Here is a 24,061-nt window from a genome sequence, read left to right as displayed (position 1 = left end):
TTTGCTGACCTCCAGAAATGACAAGTGGGCTGAAAAAGGGCTTCATGTCCAGGCAAAAGGAATAGTCCAAGTAGGGATGAGATGTAGGTAAACACATGGCACAGTTGGACAGCTTCCCTTAAAAGCAGGTTTGAAAGCAGTAATGGACACTGGGGAACACTGAACAACTCAAGATTAGATGGGCAAACAGGACTGCAACTGTTCTGAAGAGTTTACAGTGCTTTTGGGTGCAACTGCTCTTACAATCCACGCACCAGAAGCAAACTTTTCTCTTGGCATCAATAAACATTTTATGTCGTGACTTCTTCAATGTGGGAGAGTAAGCTACAGTCAGAGATACAAACACTTCCCCCTCCCTCAGCAAGGCAGACAAAAGACCACCTGAGAATGTGCCAAGCTCCTACCATGTCTTCAAACAGAAGTACGCATACCCCATACCCAAACCCGCCGATAAGGAAAAATACCCCAGTAACGCAACATCAACCTTAGTGCAAGCTTTCTCCTCCGAACCAGCTGCTAACAGGGCTTCCCCCAGGGCCTCTGCAGTCCTGCCTTCCTCTTATTTTTGGTTCAGACAAACTCCTATCCCATTTCTGGTCCAAGCTAATTGCATTCATCCTTCAGCCTGACATGGCATTAATGATTCCAGGTCTTAGTGGAGAGTTTCATCAAGTGAGTTCAAGATTATTACAGCACCCGGTATTTCCACATGGCCTTAGAATTTGATGTTGTTATTAGACACTGTTAGAGGAAAATTTAACTTTATAGAAATTTATACAACTAATTTTCAAAATATTAGGTGTGGAGGGAAGGGGCAAAGGCTCTGTTTTCACAGATTTTTGGGCTATCCCAGCCAGTCCAAGAGAGCACAGTCTCTATCATGTGGGTTGTAGGAACAATTGTAATAATAATAAAAAAAAAAACCCAACAAGAAAATACCACCCACCTCCCTGCATGCCTCAAACTGGGGTCAGATTTAAGTCCACAACCCATTTCTCCCCTCATACAGAATTTTATGAGAGATTATGTGATCAATTAGTCAAACCTTGTCTTGAACAGACTTCAGCTCAGGAGGTCTTGGAATATTTAATATGGTTTGAGACATGTAACTAAACACAGAGAAACCCTGGGTACCATAAGTGGTAAAATGAACTTTTTGTCTCAGCGTTTTCCAGTCTTAATCAGCATACTGCATGAACAAATCATTAATATTTTAAAGGCAAATAAAGGATGTAATGAAATTTTGGAGACATCTGACCCACTAAAATATTTTTGAAAGCTAAGGCTCAAAATGACTGCATGTGTGTCAGTTAAGTGGGTCTCCTGCTAACTCAGGAGAGGTCAGAAGGCAAGCTAACTATCTGCTAAATGCACATAATTCACATATGTAATTCACATACTGTTTAAAAAGCCCCTTCCCAAATAGAGAAATTATATACACTTTAAAAGCTAGCAAAACAGCCACCGTTCAAAGTTATAAATAAATTAACTATGTATGAAGGTGAAGGAGATTTTATCAACTCCAAGGCTTCAAATAATCAGCAATTTTCATTCAAGTAACTTTTGAATAATTTGGAACCCACAAAGATTATTCTGAGAAGTACATCAAGTTTAATTCCACACAGCTAAATCCAAATGATGTAAAACTCATTATGAAATGATGGAATAAAAAGTGTTTATATCACCTAATACAGCAGAAAGAGATAAGCAGGATAAAGAAAGAGGAAAGGGCAAAATGTTTATTTACCCTTTACCTTCTAAAAGGTGTTACATAGATGATTTAATATGCACTGTACACTAGCGCCACTGCTTTGAGATCATGCCTGATTATTGTACAGGATGTACAAGCCTAATAAATACGAACTCTTGCTTTGAAGGGGCTTAGTTTAAAAATAGTATTTATATGCAAAACTAAAAAAAAAAAACAGAATAAAAGCAGTGCAATATTTCAAGTTCTAAACTCTCTTTTTGAACATAACAACTGTCTCTGACTATTCAAATACAAACCCCAGCACATAATACATTTAGTTAAACCTAGCACTGCAGTCCAAGGTGAGGTTACCACATAAAAATAAGCAGGTATACTGTATTAGCGTCCCACATCCTGTCACACTCCTGCTGCTGCAGGGCCGTCCTACTTAACACTTTGATTATTGCCTGTGTTCTTGTCAGAAAAATTAAGGTTTAGGGATACAGAACGTGACACATTTTTATATTACCATAATGCACCTTCCTAATGCAAAGGATAAAAAGCGATGCATTTGGCATTTACTACAAAAACACCCACAGACACAAGAAAACTATCAGCTGTGTTCTTTACATGGTTTATCCAGGAAAAATGCATTGTAAGGTAAACCCAGCTAACACAGCTGTCCCTAAAAATGCTTGGTTATTCATTTCCTCTCTTTTAAGTGCCTTAGTTTTATGACTGATGTTGCAACTAGCAATTTTGGGTGACCTCAGAAAAAATATTCTGCTTGTGGATCTGCCCAGCTCATAGGCTAGCTTGCCCAACAGACTGTTTTGCTTGCCTGCAGTTGGTGCATCTGCTTGACTTCTTGCAGGGCCCAGAGAGAGGAAGGCAGGCAGAAAAGCCAGGAGGCCTGCATGGATGAACAAGGAGCTCCTGGCCGTGACCAAAAGGAAAAAGGAGGCCTACAGGGAGTGGAAACAGGGGCGGGTAGCCTGGGAGGAATACAGAGGAATCGTTCGAGCAGCCAGGGATCGGGTTAGACAAGCTAAAGCCCAGATAGAACTAAATCTGGCCAGGGACATTAAGACAAACAAAAAATCCTTCTTTAAGTATGTCAGCGAGAAAAGAAAGACTAGGGAAACTGTGGGCACTCTCCGGAAGGAAACGCAAGAACTGGTTACCCGGGACAGTGACAGAGCTGAGGTATTCCATGACTTTTTTGCCTCAGTCTTCACTGGCAAGGACCGCAGCCACACTGCCCATGATGCAGAATGCAAAGACGAGGATTGGGAAAATGGAGAACCACTCACTGTAGGTGAAGATCAAGTGCGAGACCACCTGAGGAATCTGAAGGTGCACAAGTCCACAGGACCTGATGAGATACATCTGCGGGTCCTGAGCGAACTGGCAGATCAAGTCGCTAAGCCACTAGCCATCATATTTGAGAAGTCGTGGAGGTCTGGCGAGGTTCCTGCCGACTGGAAAAGGGGAAACATAACCCCTATTTTCAAAAAGGGAAACAAGGAAGACCCAGGGAACTACAGGCCAGTCTGTCTCACCTCTGTGCCTGGCAAGATCATGGAGCAGATCCTCCTGGAAACTCTGCTGAGGCACATAGCAAACAAGGAGGTGATTGGTGACAGCCAGCATGGCTTCATCAAGGGCAAGTCATGCCTGACAAATTTGGTAGACTTCTACGAAGGGGTTACAGTGGCAGTGGACAAGGGAAGACCAACTGATGTCACCTACTTGGACTTGTGCAAAGCATTTGACACTGTCCCACACAATATCCTGGTCTCTAAATTGAAGAGACATGGATTCGACAAATGGACCACTCAGTGGATGAAGAACTGGCTGGACAGTCGCACTCAAAGAGTTGCAGTCAACAGCTCGATGTCCAAGTGGACACCAGTGATGAGTGGCATTCCTCAGGGGTTGGTACTGGGACCTGTACTGTTCAACATCTTTGTTAGCGACATGGACAGTGGGGTCGAGTGCACCCTCAGCAAGTTTGCCAATGATACCAAGCTGTTTGGCAAGGTAGACACACTGGAGGGGAGGGATGCCATCCAGAGGGACCTGGACAGGCTGCAGAGGTGGGCCCAAGCCAACCACATGCAGTTCAACAAGGCCAAGTGCAAGGCCTTACATCTGGGTCAGGGCAATCCCAAGCACAAATACAGGCTCGGCGGGGAATGGCTGGAGAGCAGCCCTGAGGAGAAGGACCTGGGTGTGCTGACTGACAAGAAGCTCAACACGAGCCAGCAGTGTGCGATCACAGTCCAGAAGGCCAACCGTATCCTGGGCTGCATCAAAAGAAGTGTAGCCAGCAGGTCAAAGGAGGTGATTCTGCCCCTCTACTCCACTCTCGTGAGACCCCACCTGGAGTACTGCATCCAGCTCTGGAGACCCCAACATAAGGAGGACATGGACCTGCTGGAGCGTGTCCAGAGGAGAGCCACAAGGATGATCCGAGGGCTAGAGCACCTCTCTTGTGAGGAGAGGCTGAAAGAGTTGGGGCTGTTCAGCCTGGAGAAGAGAAGACTCCGGGGAGATCTTATTGTGGCCTTCCAGTACCTAAAGGGGGTCTACAGGAGAGCTGGGGAAGGACTTTTTACTAGGGCATGTAGCGATAGGACAAGGGGGAATGGCTTTAAACTAGAAGAGGGCAGGTTCAGATTGAACATTAGGAAGAATTTGTTCACTCTAAGGGTGATGAAGCACTGGAACAGGTTGCCCAGAGAGGTTGCTGAGGCCCCATCCCTGGAGGTGTTCAAGGCCAGGCTGGACGTGGCCTGGGGCAACCTGGTCTAGCGAGAGGTGTCCTTGCCTATGGCAGGGGGGTTGGAACTTGATGATCTTCAAGGTCCCTTCCAACCTAAACCATTCTATGATTGTATGATTTTAACTGTTGGTTTCTATGGGTTCTTGAAGAGATTTCTCTTTATAGTTCTCCACGTAAGTAGGACTTAAAGGCCTTCAGATTACTAAACTAAGAATCATAATAGAGACAAGGCTAAAAATTCAAACAGCTTCATATTTTAAGTTAACTGAACTCTAGCTGTAGGATTCCTTGGATTTTAAAATCTGAATTGGCACCCACTGAGGGCCTGACCCAATGCTCCTGTTAAGAGGAGATGCGCATGGCTATAAAGTCCACGGTGTAGAGAATAACCAAGTGTCCAAAGTGATCTACAAATTCATAACAGCTCCTAAAGACACAACTTCATACCATAACTAAAAATCCTCTCAAAAAGATCCTTCCATTAACAGATCAAAAATTAATTTGTAGTATCTGCATTTCTCATCTAACTGTATTGTACTTCGCTCAAAAATTAAGACCTTTGCAGACATTTCACTCCTGACTGTTGAAACTCTGTCAGACAAAAGCTACACAACTACTTGAATGCATTTAAAAGTAATTTGGGAGAAATTATCAAGTCTCTCGCCAGTTCTCCATAAAGAAAACTGTTATAAACTCAAAATCTACTTTGTGATAGTTATGTCTAAGTGAATATTTAAAGGAAATTAACATACACTAAGTTACATTTTAAAGACAAAATCTTTCAAATAATTTCTGTCTGTATCTATAAATATAAATTAGTTTCATTTGCTTTTGAAATAGAAGCCTAGTATCTGATTAAAATTAATCTTCTCCACTTAAGAATTGTATTGTGCACCAAAATCCTTTACACAGTAACTTCTGAAGTTCCTAAAGCTATGTTAAAAGCAGACCTACAACAAATTTTTGTCCCAAATGACACTACCTTGATAGGTAAACAAACAATAGGCTAGAAGTTCAAAAGAAGGGAATAATATTCAGTTCTCTAAACAATAGTAGAATTATTTCACACTTTATATGATACCCAGTTCCCCTACAGAGGGCCATTTTCTCCATAAGATATTAAAGCAGCTTACCCGGTCTGGTAGCAGACGAAATTCTAACATTTAGACAGAGCAAAATTTTGCTGTTTTTCATCCATTTGAAGTGGACAATTTTGATGCACTAAAGCATCCCAATAACTCATTTCTGAAGAGTCTGGCTGTATGGAACAAACACGTACCAAACCAGCCTTCAAGTGCAGGATTCCTGCATATTACAGAAGACACGCTATTGAGAAAGTAGTTCTTACATGGCAAGTAGAACTGAATCTTGGACATCCAGTAAGCCGTTCTCATGTGAAAAAACTGAGAAATTGAAAATCTTCCGTTTCCAAGATTCAAACAGAGAACATAGTACATTTAGGGCATAAAATTTTAATTGCCCAGCAGACAAATGTTAGGAGCTCAGTGTTCTGGGCTGCTGTAAAACCGCTTCCCCCCAAATGATTTACTCAGCAAATGGGATATTTCTGTTTCTTGAGGTATACAACAAAATTTAGAATGAGTTGAAGAATTCAAGAATGCAGTATTGACCAAGTTGATTGCTGAAGCAGTTGTTAGCAGCCCAAAGGTGTATGTGGAGCTTTTGACACTAGAAAGCTGCTGACAATCAGGCATTTCCACGCCACTCTGGGCTGGCCACAAGTCTAAAGGACAAAGCATTGCTCTGAAAAGCTGTCATACTAGAACAAAAATGAAGCAATTTATAAAAAGAGTACATGGATATTGAGCAAGACTCCATAGGCTTAAATACTGCCAAGTATTCAAATTTTCATAAGTCTAAAATAAAAGGATAGCCACTTGCTGTTCTGCACAACATTGAGCAGCAATAAAGCATGTGTCTCAAAAAAAACAAATCACATCACATATTAGAGTTCCTATCTAACTTTTCTGTTTATTTTTAAAGGAAAATCAAGGCAAACAAGTTCTGCCTTCTATAAACAGTACAAACACCATCACTAATGTTTTACTTATTGAGTAAGTAAAAAGCTAGCTCATTTCTCCTTGCTGCATAGGGCAGCCTGGGTCCAACTCTTTTACACCCAGTGTCCATTTACGATGACACACTGCCAACATTTTACTGAGGAAATCATGAGAAAGAAGGAAAAAAAAAAAAAAAAAAAAAAGTAATCACAACTACTTAACTGTTTCTAGCTCACCTCACCTAACCTTGAAGAGAGTTTACAGGACAAGGAAGAAATGCTCATCACAACTCAAGGGCTTTCTCCCTGCTAGCTTTCAAAAGTCTACTGTAAGATAACACTTAGAATTTCTTTCTATTAAAAAAAAAAAAAAAAAAAAAAAGAATAGGGCAAGAATTCTTTTCCACAGAATACATAAGATAAATGTTGTAGGAAAAATAGGTAATGAACTCACAGAAATTAACTGAAGCCTAATCTTCCCACAAGTTTTCTATAGTCAGGGGAGTGAGGGGTGGGCCCTCACAAAGGTAACACAGAACTGTAAGAATTAGGGTCCCCTGTCTGAATGGCCTCCTGAAAAGTACTCTCTCTCCATCTCTCTATTGATCCCCATAGAATTCAAACTTAATTCCATCAAAATTTCCATCAGAATTTTGCACTTATCACTGCCTAAATCTACCTGTTACGTTACAGTAAGCGGGGAAAGTTGAGAAAGACACCTTGCACATCAATACAAGTTTTGACAGACTTAGCACAAAGGAGGAAATAAGAAAATTTCGGAGAACAATGGACCTAATTAAAACAAAGAACGCACCAAGAAAACCTACATGCTATCTGGCCTCCACCACCTACCTTCCCTAACAGTGAAACTCCCGTCAGGTGTCTCTGCTAACCAGTTATTGGCAATGCAACAGCAGGGGTAAAGTTGCTCCAAAAAGATTATACGCTTACTGGAGTTTCTAAAAGCCAGAACAAGTATTTTAAAAGTTAACCCAGAAATGAGCACAATACTGAAAGAAACTGACTATATATAATGACCACAAATAGTAGAATTCACAATGACTTGACCCACATTTGAAGAAAATACTCTTAATTATTTCTGTGGACAGAAAATGTATATCAGATTATAATTTCAGTGAACACTGATGTTTCCTGAGGATGAAGACTGCATTCTCTCACAGAATCACAGAATGGTCAGGGTTGGAAGGGACCTCTGGAGATCAGCATCCAGGCGAATTTTGAATGTCTCCAGAGTGGGAGACTCCACAACCTCTCTGGGCAGCCTGTTCCAGTGCTTTGCCACCCTCAAAGTAAAGAAGTTCCTCCTCATGTTAAGATGGAACTTCCTATATTCAAGTTTGCGCTTGTTACCTCTTCTCTCCCTACAACAGTGTCAATACACAAAAGAAAGCACAGAGATTTAGTGAAACCCCATCAAGAGCATTCTTACCCTTTAATCCTTAAGGTTTGTTCTCTCTCTTTAAGCCCTTCAAGGCCCAAGCCTATCACAGACTCCACAATAAAATGAGAAAAAAAAACTCATAGTGACTAGAGCAATAAGGGCAGATAACACATTCAAATAGGAAAGTCAAACCCTAAAATAAACTTTTACAAAAACTGTACATGCATTTGGCTCTCTCACGCTTCCTTAGCATGCCATCTTCTCTCTAAATCACTTCCAGAAATGCGTATCTCCTCTTTATTTGTCCAGTGTCTATCAAAATGGACCCCCAGGCCACCTGTAAAGGCCACTACAATTAACAAAAACCAATTCCAAACTGGCCGTGTGAAAGCTATGTAATATATCCCATTCACCTTGGTCCTTTTCAAAAACAAGCATGAGGAGTTGAACTGGGTGGTTCCACAAGGCACCACGAGGATGTAACGTGTAACCCATATGTTGGAAAACACCACCTAATGCTGACTACCCTACTCAGTCTTCTTCTTGACATAGTACTATTAAATAAGGTAATCTTTACTAATATTTTTTTTTACCACGTAGTTGTACTATGTTTTTTGTTAACTCATAGTGCAAAAAAGCACAACCTCAGAAAGTGGTTTATTTTCAAATCAAGTAACAGGTAGCAGAGAACAAACAGCAAAGACAAGTTTTTGCCTGCATTCCAAGCGTTTGACACACTGTCTTCCTCTCTTCTCCCTTCCAAAATTTAACACAGTTTTCAGAAGAGCTGGGGACCAAACAACTCCAATAGGAACTAAAGATCTATAAGGTTCTGAAAAGCAGATGCCTGGATTTGACCCCCCTTCTAACACCAATACACTTGGAATAAATCAAAATACTGTTTCTGTGGCTGTGAGGTTGTTCCACTGAGTCACACAGAACAGAGCAGAATGGGCTATTTTAATCTGTTTTCACTTATAAAAATTCATTAGTAGATTTAATCCCTTTTCCCAGCCTCCAACTAAGATGCCTTCAAGGGTGCTATACAAAACATCCTAAATCCCAGTCATCACAATCTGATGTTTTGCCTGTCTTTCCTCCAAGTATAAAAAGGAAAAGGGAATAGTAGGCATTGAAATAACTACTGATGTGTGAGGTTTTACAGCAAGTCAAAACATGCAGGAGCACCTAATAACCAGCTCTCGCCATCAGCAGAGGATTTTCAAGGAAATACTGTAGTTTAACTCCCCATTTTCTATCTACAATGTTGATTTTCAAGCAGAGCAGGCTATTTTGGAATTATGCCCTGGCTTATATGAAGATGAAAGATGTATCCAACTAGGCTCAATTAAAAGAGTTCTCCAGCTGCATCCAAATCTGCCTTAAATATAGGGAACTCAAAAGTTGAGCCAGAAAATCAGCACTAAAGGAAGGATAGCAGGAGGAAGGTGTGGAGGGTTTTTCTTCTTTTTAATGGTATCACAAAATGGCCATTTGCATTTCCTGATTTAAGTTACTCCAGTGCTAATGTCTATTAGATATGCAAAAATTAAGTTCACAAGCCAACAGTGAGAAGTCCAGGTGGAGTTACGTTAAGAGAAGAATGGGAAACCCACGTTTAGATGCCAGTATGGGTTTAATCATGATTTAAGCATTACAAAAGGTTTGAGAAAGCTTAGCAATATTTCAGTCATATGCAAATGACTATAACATCAGTTTTGCAAAAGAGTTTGGGGCAAAAGAGGCAGCAGGGAGAGATGCATGCACTCTGCCTACCTACAATCATCTGTACAACATTCAAAATTTGTTTCATCCAGTATATCTTGAGAATATGGAAGAAGATAACTTAATGAGAAGTCATTATATTCACATTCTCACACAATATTTGGATGCAAATTAAATAAATACCAAAGATTAAAATAGTAAGCTCATGCAGATTTCTCAAACAAACATTCACCTTCTAAACAGGTGCTGTTCACACTGATGAGAGGGTTCGAAAGGGTCTGACGATTCACAGAGGCAGTTAACTTACTCCTCCTTACGTCCAGACAGACCCTTACCTTTTTGACAGGAAAAATGAGTGACTACTTCAAACTGCCTAAGAAAGGAATCTACAAATAGTCAATTATGGGAGGAGGCAGAGCTAAGTGTATCACTACAGGGTTTCGCTATTAAAGCCAAACTCTGGGAAGGTGCAAGGTTGTTTTTCAGATATTTCAGGACTGCTTTATAAACAGTTGGCATAAATGGATGCTTGCAGTTACATGGAAATTAGCATATCTTTATCATGACATTTACTTAAAAAAGACAGGTATTTAGTAATACGTACAGTTCCGGATAAACAACTGGAACTGAAATTAAGCACACTTCTTCCATTACCAACAGAATAACTGTCATTTTAATATGCCCTTGATGGAACTTGGGGAAAGGAGGGATTAGAAATTCCAGACAAAACTGGCAGGAGTGAGAAGTGAGTGACTTCATTGTTTATTTCCAGATTTTGAGCCCTGAAGTTCTCACGGTATTCATTAGGTGTATCTACAACATAAAGGCACATCTTGCCTACCTTCTTATGCAGAAGCATTTCAAAGTGCTTCCTGCTCCCTAGCTTTCTTGTGCCTACGTTCCTCTCACCAAAGCACAGCCTTTAATCTTTACAGAATATGATGGAACATGTTTCGAGTACAATTTTCAGATAATGTATTGAAAGCAGTGTCCATAAAAATTCACCTTTAGTATGGACAACAAGTGTTTAAGAACAGACTCACAGGATGAATTTATGCACATTACCAATCTTTTCTTTACTCAGTTATGGTACCTGTAATAAATATACCAACATCAATGCTTAAATCTATTCTTGACAGTTTTTGAAGACTTAAATGACAAGTTTATTGTGTCAGTCTAAACCACATGTTTACATTTATTCAATTGCACAAAACCATGGGTAAATTACACTACTATTCTTAAAATCCCCCCAAATCCCCTTTCCCATTACTTGGTACTTAGTGGCAAGGTTAAAAGGAATCTCATGCTGAACATACACGATTTAGAAAAACCTCAACTACTTCAATTTGCTGTAAACTTTAAATACAAGCAAAAGTCACTAGATCTGCCTATTCATAATAATAGAGATAAGCTTGCTTTTATACTGTGCATTTTTTCTGATGATATTCTGCAGTTTCAACTATTCCTCACAGTAAAGTATGTTAAACTTTTACCACATGAAAAATAAAAACACAAGTATCCCTATGATAACAACTATTTTTGAGTACTTTTTTCCTACAAGTGTATACAGCTCTTCAGAAATCAAAGTAACAAAGGGATCCACTTTATTCTTTCCACGTCAAGAGCAAATGCATAAGAATACAAGTCTAGTTTTCACAAGACTTTTCTTGAAGATTCAATTAATTCCACTTCAACTACAGTAAGAGACATTTCCATTTTATTTTCAAATATAGGAGAAAGAGCCATGCAATTTCTTTAGTATATGCTTCTCACTATCACCTTTTTACCATAAGGTCAAAAGACTATTCTTCCACATTTAAGACAGAAAGTGGCTCTAACTTTTCCAAGAAATTGCAATAAGGACAGATGCAGAAACTCATCTGTATTTTGACATGATATTGCTAAAAAGCGTTTGTTTGCTACCCACTTCTTTCTTTAGGTTTCTTTAGTCAAATAAACAGGACCTCTTCCTTGTCATTGGAAAAAAAAGTACTGTTATGATACACACTCAATGATATATCTACAAGCTCGTATTAGAATTTTTTAATTAACTATAGAGGGAAAGAAGCAGAAAAAAGGCGTTACTTCAAGATTATATCCCTCCTGCTCCTTTATGTTAGCCCTGCTCTACCTCAGTCTTTCACTAGTGTCACTGGTAACAATCTCCACCCCACCTTCCCAAAGTAAAAAAAGTACACACTGGTAAACTTCCTAAAGGAAAAATTCAAGAATACATTCTTTATTTTATATTGTAAGGAGTATATTTAACCCAGAAAAAAGCTGAGTAATGACAGGTAATTGTGAGTAAAAGTCTACAAAACAGAATGCCAAAAGAAGACGCTATCGTAGAATACAAAGTGAAGGAAAGAGTGCCAAGACTATTCCGTTCTTACAAAGATGTGAAAACATAACAAAAACCAGTGCTACACAACAACAGAATTCATTCATATTTAGAAACCAAGCTTAGATTTGGCAATTTAAACTGTTTTGAAAAAAGTTATTCTTGACTCCTGTTTATTGAAGAGAAGGGTAGGGAAAGAAAGAGGAAAGCAGTTTTAAAGCCAATGCATTCAGGGTTTCCAATCCGAAGCACTCGCATTTATAGCTGAGGAACAAGACTGTTTAAATGAATTCACCTTACTGACCCCAGATTAGAAACATAAGGTAAGCATGGTTTACAACTCCATGGTAATAACATAAAGAGACTAGCAGAGGGAAAGAACTGTCTGAAGGATTCATGTTTACTGCCCTTTACATGCAAGTTACCTTCAAATAAGTTTTTCTTTTTGATGTTTTTTCTTCCATGTGATAACCCAATCAGCATACATTGCTCCATCACCTCAGGTGAAACAAATCAAAGCATTTGTTTTCACCTCTTTCACATTTTCAAAAATACCACATGAATCTATGACATAACTTATGCTGCAACAGTTTAACTTTGCATCAGCTAACAAATTTCTTTAGGTTTAAGCCTACACACCGCACAGCCGACTTACTTTCTTTTTGTACTTTGCCAGATCTCTTCAGTTTCACAAACTTCTGACCAGAGCTGTCGTCATTAATTCTCAGCAAGAAACCTAAGCCACTATGAATCACTGCAGCAACTTGCAGCAAGTGTTGGCACTACCCTCACAATGCTTCAGAGCAGAGAAATCCTAAAGCTACTAGAAGCTTTTCAGCTAACCTACCACTGACTCGGTTCTTGCACATCTCTTCATGCAACTTCATTAGAGAGCAAAGAAAAAGGGTACATTAGGCTGATGTAATATTTCAGAAGCCAGAAATATTGCAGTATTCTGTGCCTCTAACACCAGGGTCTCAGCCCCACACCACTGTCTCCAAGTAGGGACACCCCACAGGCTGGAACTTTCGCTTTTCACACTTCATTAAAAGCTTAACAAACAGTGACAATTATGTCTCTCATAACTGTCCACAGTGGAGTTAGGCCCTCAGAGTTTATTCATTGGACATCAGACATCAAGGCTACTTACTTGGCTCTAAACAAGTGTACAGATAACACATGTTGCACTCCTCATTAAGAAATGCACTGCACAATGTAAAGCATTTATTTACTATGCAAAACTGCGCATTTCTCCATGCTGTGTGAAAATTAAATTGTTAGATAATACTCTCCCCATAAAGCAATTGATAATAATTATTTTTCCTAAAGAGAAATGAAAGTGAGAATAGAAAAGAGGGCTTTGTTGTCGCCTCTAAAATGCAGCTCAACTTTGCATTGAGAAGCCACAGCTGTCTATTCAACAGATTCCTACAAATTAGAGGGAGTGAGCATTTCTCTGCATCAGGAAGCTGTTGGTTGTTTTTTTCCTGGAACTCACATTTGCCATGACCACTGCATTTTAGCAGCTGTACTACTTTAACACTATCACCTGGGACATTGGCGGCATTGTGGTCCAGTGGTACATATAACAAAATAAAGTATTTAAACTTCAACAATCACAGATAAGTCCACTGTTCTAGTGATAATCAAAACCATAAAAATACAGAGAAGGAAACTGGTCTGTGACTTCATATTGACAGTATTCACTGTGTGGTGGAAGGGAAATCAGAAATTTATTTTTCAAAGTCTTTTGGAAACTTAGCACATGTCCATCCCATGAACAAGTCCGGTTTAGTACTTTGAGCTGTAATTTTCAGCAGAAAAGATACTGCTGCATTTCTGGTGATGGGTAATTTAAAACACATGTTAGCATAGACCACTCTATAACACAGCTTTAAAAAGTTACGAATCCAAGTTTAAAATTTACATCTTTCTTATGTTCTGCTCACTGCTGATCGTGTGAACCGGTAGTCAATATGACTTGCTTTGTGGTATCAAGGCAAGCTAATTTTGAAATTACCATGGGCCTCCAGAGCTTACCAGAGAATTCTGAAGCTGCTTGCTGTGAGACATAGCCACATGCAGAGGCTCATGCTGGTTTTAGAGAATAAATCATCCTCAAGAAAGGCATGCCATCACATCAGCAAAACCTCAGTTTTTGTTGAATTAGTATTCTCATTAAAAAATCATCTTCTTTATTATCCTTACATGTTCCTTCCTAGACTCACTGTTCCACTACTGAAACCTACTATAAATTTTTAGTAAACAAAATTTCTAGATAAATGTTAACCACTCTCTGCCCACTTCCCTGGGAAAGGCACAGTTCTTTCACTCTGCAAAAAGGCAAAAAGGCAATTCTCAGAACACATGGAGATAATAACAGATGAATGCAGGTATCTAGATGGGACACTGATGCATAACTATATCCTCACCTATACTCATGTTCTAAAAATGTTTACCCTCTTCAAAGCTGTTTGGTTCCTAGTTCGGACCCAATTTGGTTCCGCTACTGACACAATAACAATACAATTAAGGGACTGCTCAAGTCAGTTTAGTTTGGGGGGAAGTTGTGCATGAGGTTTTTTTTGTGTGTTGCTGTTTTTTTTTTTAAACACATAAGTTAGAAAAGTTTTGCAGATCCCTCAATGTTACTTATTTTTCTTCTAGTTACCCACAAGATGCATCTTCAAGTTCCACAATCTTTCTGTTAAGCATTCAGTTGTAAATATTACTCATACTTTAGACCTGTCAAAGAGAATTCCTACAAATGGCAAATGTAAGACAATTGTGGTGTAATTTATCACGGTAAAAAAACACAGAACTAATTTCTAAATTATCTCTTAGGCACCCATAACTGACATGAATTTAGTTGGTCTAAATACGAAGAAAAATTCCAGAATACTCATTCAGACACACAGCGTGGACCAACTAAAACAAAATCTAAAGATTTGCCTGAACCAGAATGGTCTGATTTACAATAAGTTTCAAGATAATAAAGGAAGTGACAAAACTAATTCATTTTCCCAGCTCCCTTAATATAAAACATAGTTTCAACACATGAAAAATTGCTATAGCTTCCACTGATTACACTAGTTGCTTGTTTGATGGACTCGCAATAACTCATCCTATCTTTTGTTGACAAATCAAATAAAAGTCTAAAATGTCTGGTTTTCCACGCTTATTTTTGCGCCTAAAAATTCAGCAGCTCTCTTGGAAGCTGGGAAGAGAGACATCCTTAGAACAAAGTGTTAAAAATACATCTCTGTTTCCCTACCTGTTTCTCACTTAGAGCTGTGATTTTGGCTTGAAGTTCATGAAGTTGTTTCTTCAAATCAGCGTTCTGATTAGAAAGAAAAAATATCTGTGAGAAAGATATTCCATTTGTTAACATAGAGTAGTAGCAGGAAGGTGGGTTTTTTTGTTTTGTTTTTTAGTGGTTTTTTTGCATATTGTACTACAAATTCAGCACCTCTGGATGTACAGCCAATAAAATTCAAGAGGCTCAACAAAGCCTTACTTAAGTCACTCAGTGCAATAATAACCTTTTTAGCACTCAGGAAGGCAACCCAGTTTGGAATTAAGATTTCATTAAAACATCCATTAGTGCTTAATGCATTATACAGCACATTTGTACATTTCATCAAGCTTACAAATTAAACAAGAAATGTTTGTTAATATGTAATACAATAGTATCGTATTATATACAATAGTATCGTATTATATACAATAGTATCGTATTATATACAATAGTACGCTATGGTATGTTACCTAAAGCATTCTCACCTATGCTACTTATGCAAAGACACTGTGATACATTTGACTATGTAGAGCATCAGCAAACGTATCTATTAAATCTTAACTGACACATGTGTCAAATGAAGGCAAACATATCTAAGTCTTCATTTCCATGTATGTTTATGTCTTAGACTGTATTTAAGAGAATTACTTTTGCTTTAGCACATTATTCATATCAGCACTTTGCTTCCAATAGCACTTTCTTAAACTTAAGATTTGAAAGCCATAAGCATCACTATAAAGATGCAGTCAGAAAACAGTTTTTACCAGGACTATTTTTCCTACTAAAAATAAAAAATTTAAAAAAAAAAAAATCTGTCCTCAGCTTAAAGCCTGTGAAGCTCTGCAGAAACGTGACAGGAAGCAAGCTTCCCCACATTTTTCTCTTCTTCCACTTTTTTTGTTCTCATTTATGTCGTAAACTCTTTACAACAGACTATGCAGGTTTGCTGTACTACGCAGAAATATTAAAACATAGGACTAATATTGTTACAGGAACTTCATGCTCAGGACAACTTCCCTATTTTTATATTCCTCCATAAAAATTTTGAAGTGCATTACAATCTCAGCTTGTAGGTAGTATTCTCTAATACACACACAGTTCAGTTAAACCAGACGTTGACCAGTCATTCCCCCTTCTTCTAGATTACACTTAATCTCAGATAAAAATGCATTGAAAGCACTGGAAGCAGGGACCAGATTTACTCTTTCTGGCTCTACAAACTTTGCATGGCTGCTTGCAGTGTGACCTGGCTTTCAGCATATATGAACTGAAAGCAAACTACTCTGCAAGCTAATCATTAGCAGACTTGCCCAGCAAGTAAGAGTAGCAGACCATACCCAAATCCTATTAGAATGAGGAAGTTCTAGAAAGCAGATTTTCCACTACCACCCTACTCCCTGCTCATCCCTCCACATCAGGGGTCTAACTACTTGACTGTTACAAAAAGCTGTCTTCCCACTCCACTGAGCTCTGAAAAGACATGCTCAAAAAATTACAGAGCATTTAGTATTGTATGGGGATGGAAGCACTTAATAGTAAGCCTCAAGTGAGCTGCCTTTATCTATCCCTCTACTCAAATAGTTCAGACTGGTCAGAGAACTCCATGCAACTCCCTGTTCAGCACTCTGGAGTGCTTAATTTGCTGTACAAGATAATCCAGTCTCCTTACACAGTCATTGGGAAAGGGATGACTTCTGCTGTGTATGCAAGGAGTCTAGTTATCCAGCTTCAGTAGCTCCAAAGCATCCCAAGGCCAAGTGCCCACTCTTTGGACACTATGGTGCTGAAGCTGTATACCTAAGACAGGCAACGTGAACACAGCCTTAAGCTACATTCTTTATTTGGACAAAATTTCTTGGATGGAATATCCTATCTCTTCTTGTACCACTGTGAACCTTTTGATACTCAAATAAGAAAAAAGCAAATTCTAGTAACGGCAGATTTCATAAAGAGCATCCTCCAATAGAATCAGAAACTTACTGCATGTTTGAACTACACCTTAGCCTGCAAGAGTCACTTGATTTAAACTATTAAGAATATCAGGCAAAAGGCTCCATAAAGGCAAAAGTTTTGTGTTTTGTTTTGTTTTGTTTTTTAAACTATCTAACAGCCATTGTTTAAAGACTTGTTCACAATAGTTTTCTTGTAAACATTGTGTTAGCAAAGAAGGACATGATCAAGAAATACCTAAAGTTCTCAAGCTTCATGTATTGTTACTTCCTATATTTTTAAGGGTAAATAATGCAACATTAAAATAAATAGTTACCTGCGGATCCTGCTTCATTTGGGCAACCAATTTCTAGAAAGAAAAAAGATGCAACAATACAATGAAGATTTTCATTACAGATCTTGTTGAATAGTTTTAAAATTCAACTATTTGGAAGATCCTTTGTAAAAGCAAAACATTTAGTTTACAGCATTTCTATAGCAAGGCCTGGAATCCAGTATTATACAATTTCCAAACTGCTTCTTATTAAAGACAGTAAAATTACCACACTAAGCCACCACTTTTGCTCCTTTTCCTGAACAATTTTTGAACAACTGATGCCTTTTAAGGGCAATTTAAGCCAGCTGGGTAAGATAATCTAATAGCTGTGTCTCCTCTAGAACTGCTGCCTTCTTTGCTTGCAGTCACAAGAAACACAAATCACAGATAACTGCTGTGGGCACAAAAGCTGTTTGTATATTCAAGAGCAGAACGTTTCAAGTATTAAGGGTCTGCCTGTGTGCTGGCTTGGCTGGTACCACATGGAAGACCCATGCTTAGAAGTATCTTTGCCACTTTTGTCCCTCAGAGAGAGATTGAGATCATTGTAGAAGAGATGCCCTCCACATCCAAGGAAAAACAGACAGATGGTTACCATTCACTATTCTTCCTCCTTTATTTCCTTCAGGCAGCTGCAGGAGGATGCTGCCTATTGCTAAGAAAGCAAAATGTTACCAGGATGTCACCAAAGAAAATCAGAGCCCCAAACAAAGACAAAATATAAACCAAAAATTACCAATTTCTTTTCTGGTTACAGCCGTGTTTATTCATCACATTGCCACATCCCTTCCACACATGCAAAAAACAATATAGATTTTGTACTTTCTTCCCCCATTTGCTCATCAGAATCAGGAAAAGGAGTGAAAAACAGAGGACAAAGAAAGCAAGAAAAATGCTTCCTTTCACCTGTATTGATACCGCTCAGAGAATTCAGACTTTGTCAACTAATTTTCTTTAAAAGTTTATTTCCTTTCACATCCTAAAAATGGTATTAATCTGAAAAAGCAGTACACAAAGATTATTCTGGGTCAGACCACAGGTTTACCTGCTGTTTCTTCTTTCAGTACCAGGCAATAGCAGAGGCATCAGCATGACATCTAGGCTGCACAAGCATAGAGTGTTATCTCCCACCTTTCAGAAAGTTACATCTCTATGTCTTCAAAGATTACGTCTTAGGTTTAATAGCCAGTAACACACTTTTATTCCATTTATCTGCCTTAATCACCTTTTGAACTCAGGAAAACACTCAAAATTCTGTGACAATAAGTTCCAAAGTTAAACTACAGTACTCTTATGTAAAAGGACCTCCTTTTTCTTTTGAATCTGCCTCCTGATAATGCAAGAATGAGGGGCAAATAAGATTATGGAAAAAGTGTCTTGACTTGTGTCAAGAAGAGTTGGAAGTTGGACTCAATAATCCTTATGGGTCCTATCCAACTCAACATATTCCGATTCTATGACTGTTTCTCTATTCATCTTCTTCCTACATTTTTTCCACACCACATATTCCCCCATCAGCCATCGTTTCTTCAGATTGAAAGTCTCCTCATGCACAAATCATTCCATTGCTTTGTTCACCCTTAGCGCTCTTCCCTGTACTTCTCTAGTTCATCTCTATCATCTGGAGACAAAGTTTAAAACTGCACGTAATATTCAAGTACTCTGTGCTGCAAGAACTCCTTCCGCAGTGCTAACAGCTAATTCACATCCTGCTATTGCAGATGTAAAACCAGGACTGTTTTTCCAAAGTGCATCACTTGGCATTTATCTACACTCAATATTATTGTTTCATCAAGCCGTGATTCAGTGTCACAGGAGCTCAGGTGCTATCTTAACCTTTTGCTTACATGTTTAGATTATTTTTCCTTGGTGCTTTCTGCCACAGAGTTTGACAAACAACATATCTGTTAGTTTTTATATAAAGTGCTTGTACAGACTCAGTCATAAGGCAATAGAGTAAGTGACAGTAAACTGTTCATAAAGTATTGCTAAATTTATGGATCACAATACTGTGTCATACAATCATAAGCAAAAATAAAAAAAATATTTTGCCCTGATCCCAAACGCAAACTAAATTTAAGATATTTTTAAAACTACTGATCTTTCTGCTACAAAATGAGAGAAGGAAAAGGATGTTTTTGGTTCTCTCCACACATCAGCTCGAGGAGTCATCCATAAAGCCCAACCCTTCTGTGAGAATAGCTAAATATAACTCCTTTAACACTTCTTGTGATGAAAAATATGAAGAGCAAACTGTTTCAAAATAATGTTAATTAAGTCAACACAGTAGCAGAATGAGCTACATAGATTCGACACATCTCTTCTCAGGACAAGCAATATAGCTTGGACATGGAAGATATTTGAATATTCAAGTCGTACTCTGATATAGCAAGTGACCTGGTCAGACCATTTATGGAGGATTCTTTGACCATCAAAACAAAACAGAAAAAGTAGCTTTTTCTAAACAACTAAACACCTCCTTTGGGTCCTTATTGGTAGTTTTAAGATACACTTTGCCAAAACAGCAGCATCAAAGCTTCAGACAGAGTTCTGGAGGCGACCTGGAATAGGCAGGAAACAAGGAGCTATTCTACGAACATAGTCATTCCTGAGCATCACTTTCTACAGCTGTGACACACTGCACCAGGAAGATGGGAGGCTTTGCTCACAGTGCAGAGTTGAACTCTGTACACTCATCATAGACACCCATCCACCACTTAAATGGGATAACAAATTATGACTGTATGAGTTTTGGCAAGCTTTTTTAGAGTCCTCAGGAAAAGGAATATTAGATAATAAAAAGATGATGAAACAATTCTCCACAAATCCTAAGCACTGACAAAAGAAGGGATATATAAGTTACAAAATTCATAGATATGCAATACAGTTGAAGCATTTCATTTGAAGAGTTCTTTTTTTTTACGCCAACACCAGTTTCATTTCTATCAGTGGCCATTTGATGAGCACAGGAGTAACCACTCACACACTGTTTACAAAAAGTTTACTGAAGCACCCATCATGTTGCTGCAAGTGTTATTTTCCATTGTAAACATCTGGACTTGTTCTTAACCACAATTATGGGGATATACAGTATCTTGAAGAAAAAAAAAGACAACCTTCTGACATAATGGCTTGTCGAGTTTCACAAACGAAAGCCAAATTTAAAGCTGATTTCAGTGCAGAGCTCAATTTCAATGAGGACTGGACAAGGCTAAGGCAAACAGGGTCAAAAAACCTTGAAGCCGTTAAAAAAAAATAGTCTTTCTGGACATTTTTCAATCTTCATGCCTTTTCATTTTCATCATTACAAACAGATACTTAAGATTATTCAAAATGCAGTCTTAAAATTTTTGTTTGCTTAGGCACAAAGGGGAAATAAAGATACGCACAAGAGGTAAATGCCGTTATACAAACACAAGTATGACTAGCGTTCTGATCACCATACAGCAGATAATACTTGAAAAAAATACTCACTGGCCTTAAACATTTTAACACCTGCAGCAAAATGCTATGGGTGATTTCTAAATTTCCCTACTCCCATAACAAAACTTCACTGAAGTTTTGAACACAAGGGCCTTGGAGTTTCTGAGGACAGCAGAATATTCATCTGTAGATCTGGAAATGAATCTTTAGCTTTTTCAGGTTTTTCTCCCTAGCTGAAAGTTGTATTTTGTTAAAGCAGACATAGCTTCATTTTACTAATATACACTCATTCAAGTTCTTGCACTATGCTCATCATTGCAGCAACTACTGAACAAGCCATGTGGAACACTTGTTTAGACAAGTCATCAGATAATTTGAAAACATTTTCCAAATTTTATACGACGGGTTACACTGATCAGCGTAACCCATCATATATTTCTTTTATCCATTGTGTAACAACTGTGAGTTTCAGATATCCAACAGAAATACTTGGAGAACTGTCTTTAGAAAATGTCTCATTGATAAATTTAACATTTCAAGTTGGCAGCTACTCTGTGTTTATGGCTGTAACGATTTTGTTCCAAGATTTAATATACATATGTCCTCTTAAATTTGCTAAATTAGGTTTTATTATTATTTTAAATATTTCTCATTTGTACTGTAATGGAATGCCAAATTGTAACTCTACTGCCATATAGTATCAGACAGGCTATCAGTAAAAAGACCCAACGTAAAAGTTCCTAAGCCCAAGCACTACAACGCTTTGGTTAGCACAACTATATAATTACAAGTTTAGAAGGTATTACGTAAAATACACTCCAGAAGAGAAGCACCAGATAAGATTATGCAGCACTACGCCCATTTCGCTTGAAACTTCTTTCACCATATTCTTCCATTGCCAACAGAATAGTGAAGGTAGCTTCAGAAAATTAGAAAAACCTTCCAGACAGAATTTACTGAACAGAGTTTTCAGAATGTTTTTATCACTGCTACAAAATATTTAAAAAAATATCCCTAACCCACAGCCTGATATGTAGATTTTTCACATTTGCTAAAAACAACAGGTGGTGGGGTCAAAATGCAAAGTATAAAATTCTAAAGTAGTTTCAAGCTTATAAAACAATTATTACTATAGTTTTAGTGGTATTACTTAATGCTACCATTAGTAGTAATACTATTAGCAACACTAGTGCTGCTATTACTTAAAAATATAAAGCAAGAAAGAATACAAATTACCTGGTGAACCTGAATTTCCACTTTCAGAGCCTCCTGTAGAGTCTGCAGCTCCATTCTCTACCTTCTCCACTTTCTCCAGAAGTACCTTTGCTGATTCCAGTGCCTTTAGTTTCTCGTTTCCTCTTTAACACCAGTGCTATAGAAAAATAAAAGTTTTGTTTTGGTTAGTGAAAGTGAGAAGTCAATTCGAAAAAAGGAGATTATAACGGAGCAGGAATTCGGTAGTAAACTATATCCAACTGCAGCTTCCTAGCCTAAATGCAAACAATGTTCCGAAGACAAGAAACGTACAGGCTCTAAAAAAATGCCTGCTTTGGAGTCCTTTAGCCAAACTGGTACTTCCCACATATCCCAAAATTGACATACCTGCCCCTTATCTTAGTTTGCAGGCAGCTATTTCCTACCGATATCCTATTGCAGTTGCATATTAAATTAGAAAATTTAACTACCGAGAATGTTTTAAAAATCTGAGTAGATGAGAAAATATTCTGTAAACTAAAATTCTGCAACCCAAACAGCAATAAATTGTTAAACAGAATGCACTGCATTAACATACTTCCATGATACTATAGAGCTGTTCCTGGATAGGATGGTCTGGATGCAATTTGACAGAACAACATTAATATATTAATAACCCACTGCCTAAACTTACTGCTGAGTTAGTCATTTCAGTTGAAACCTATTTTGAAGGAATACAAGTTTGATATAAGGCAGCAAAACCATTAATTTTAAAATCTTTTACTTCTACTGGAATTCTACTTGTAGAACACGAGTTTACGATCTTCACTTGTACTACAAACAAATTAATCCCCACAACCTCTGACATAGAAAAGCATTATCAGCCATACTTCTAAAAGCCTTGAATGTTGGACACAAGATTTTTGTTCAGAAGTATGTTAAAAGTATCAGCCTCTGAAACAGGATTAAGATTCCTGTCTCTATCCCATATGCTCAAATCACAATGGAACCTGCGTAAAGACGATATGAAAAAACATCTATGAATACATACACATAAAAGCCATCAGAAAACATTATATAGCTATCTCTCCAGTCACTTTTCCATCCAGACATCACACATTAAAGAACTGCTGGAGTGTTAAACAGTTTCTATTTTTTTTTATTTTTTTTAAATCGCTCACAATTATGGCACAGGTATTGTAGCCAACTCCAAGCCTTTCATAATGGGACTTCATTGTTTTCGAAAGGATATTGACAGTTTAGATTAGACATGTAGGCTGTAAAAACAGAGTAATTCATGTTAAGTTAGAGAATTTTATTTTAACGTTGTCTCACTACAGTAAACTGAAGTGCTGGACAAGTTTGTGAACTCTGAAAATAAAAGTGGGGTTTTTTTGGGGAGTGTGTGTTCTGTATTTAAATTAATTGTTTCTCTTTCCAAACAGAAATATGTCACAAAGAGAAGACAGTAAAGTGGTTTAAAAAAACATTATATAACTCATTCTTTGTCAGTGGTGTCTGCTGTTAGCTTAAAGTTACTTATTTAAATAACAAAGGTCTGATCAGACTTCCTAGTCAACATCCAAAATGACCTTGTGCAAGGGCCTCTCTCACATGTGACACAGAGGAGTGAAAACAGCTGCCTTTGCAGTACTACTCTCTATAAAATTGTAATTTGTATCAAGGGATACATGGAAATTACATATAGTTCCCTGTTCTATTACCACAAACAGTAATGAGAAAACAGAACCCCAGATTATTACTTCCACTCACTGAAAAGAACAAGTATAGCCTGCATTAAGTCCCCACCATTGCAGTTTCAAAAGAACCCATGCTTCAGAAAACCATGTGGGAGACTGGCTAATGAAAACTGGAACCCACTGCAGGGGCAAAAAGTCTTTCATAAGCTTGGAA

General features: G+C 38.1%; 1 protein-coding gene across 1 annotated transcript in view; it reads right to left on the bottom strand.

Annotated features, from left to right (window-relative positions):
- The window catches only part of PHF21A (PHD finger protein 21A), a 122,439-nt gene that overhangs the window by 74,901 nt on the left and 23,477 nt on the right, over positions 1-24,061 (bottom strand). Inside the window, exons 3-5 of the mRNA XM_082484870.1 lie at positions 22,190-22,325; positions 17,531-17,563; positions 15,241-15,306 (exon numbers count right to left, since the gene is read on the bottom strand). Of these exons, the coding sequence (XP_082340996.1) occupies positions 15,241-15,306; positions 17,531-17,563; positions 22,190-22,243 (153 nt within the window). The 5' untranslated portion in view covers positions 22,244-22,325. The remainder of the gene's footprint in view (positions 1-15,240; positions 15,307-17,530; positions 17,564-22,189; positions 22,326-24,061) is intronic.

Source organism: Vanellus vanellus (assembly GCF_965231255.1).
Source record: "Vanellus vanellus genome assembly, chromosome: 6".
NCBI classification, from domain to species: domain Eukaryota; kingdom Metazoa; phylum Chordata; class Aves; order Charadriiformes; family Charadriidae; genus Vanellus; species Vanellus vanellus.
This window is presented reverse-complemented; position numbering and strand designations above follow the sequence as displayed.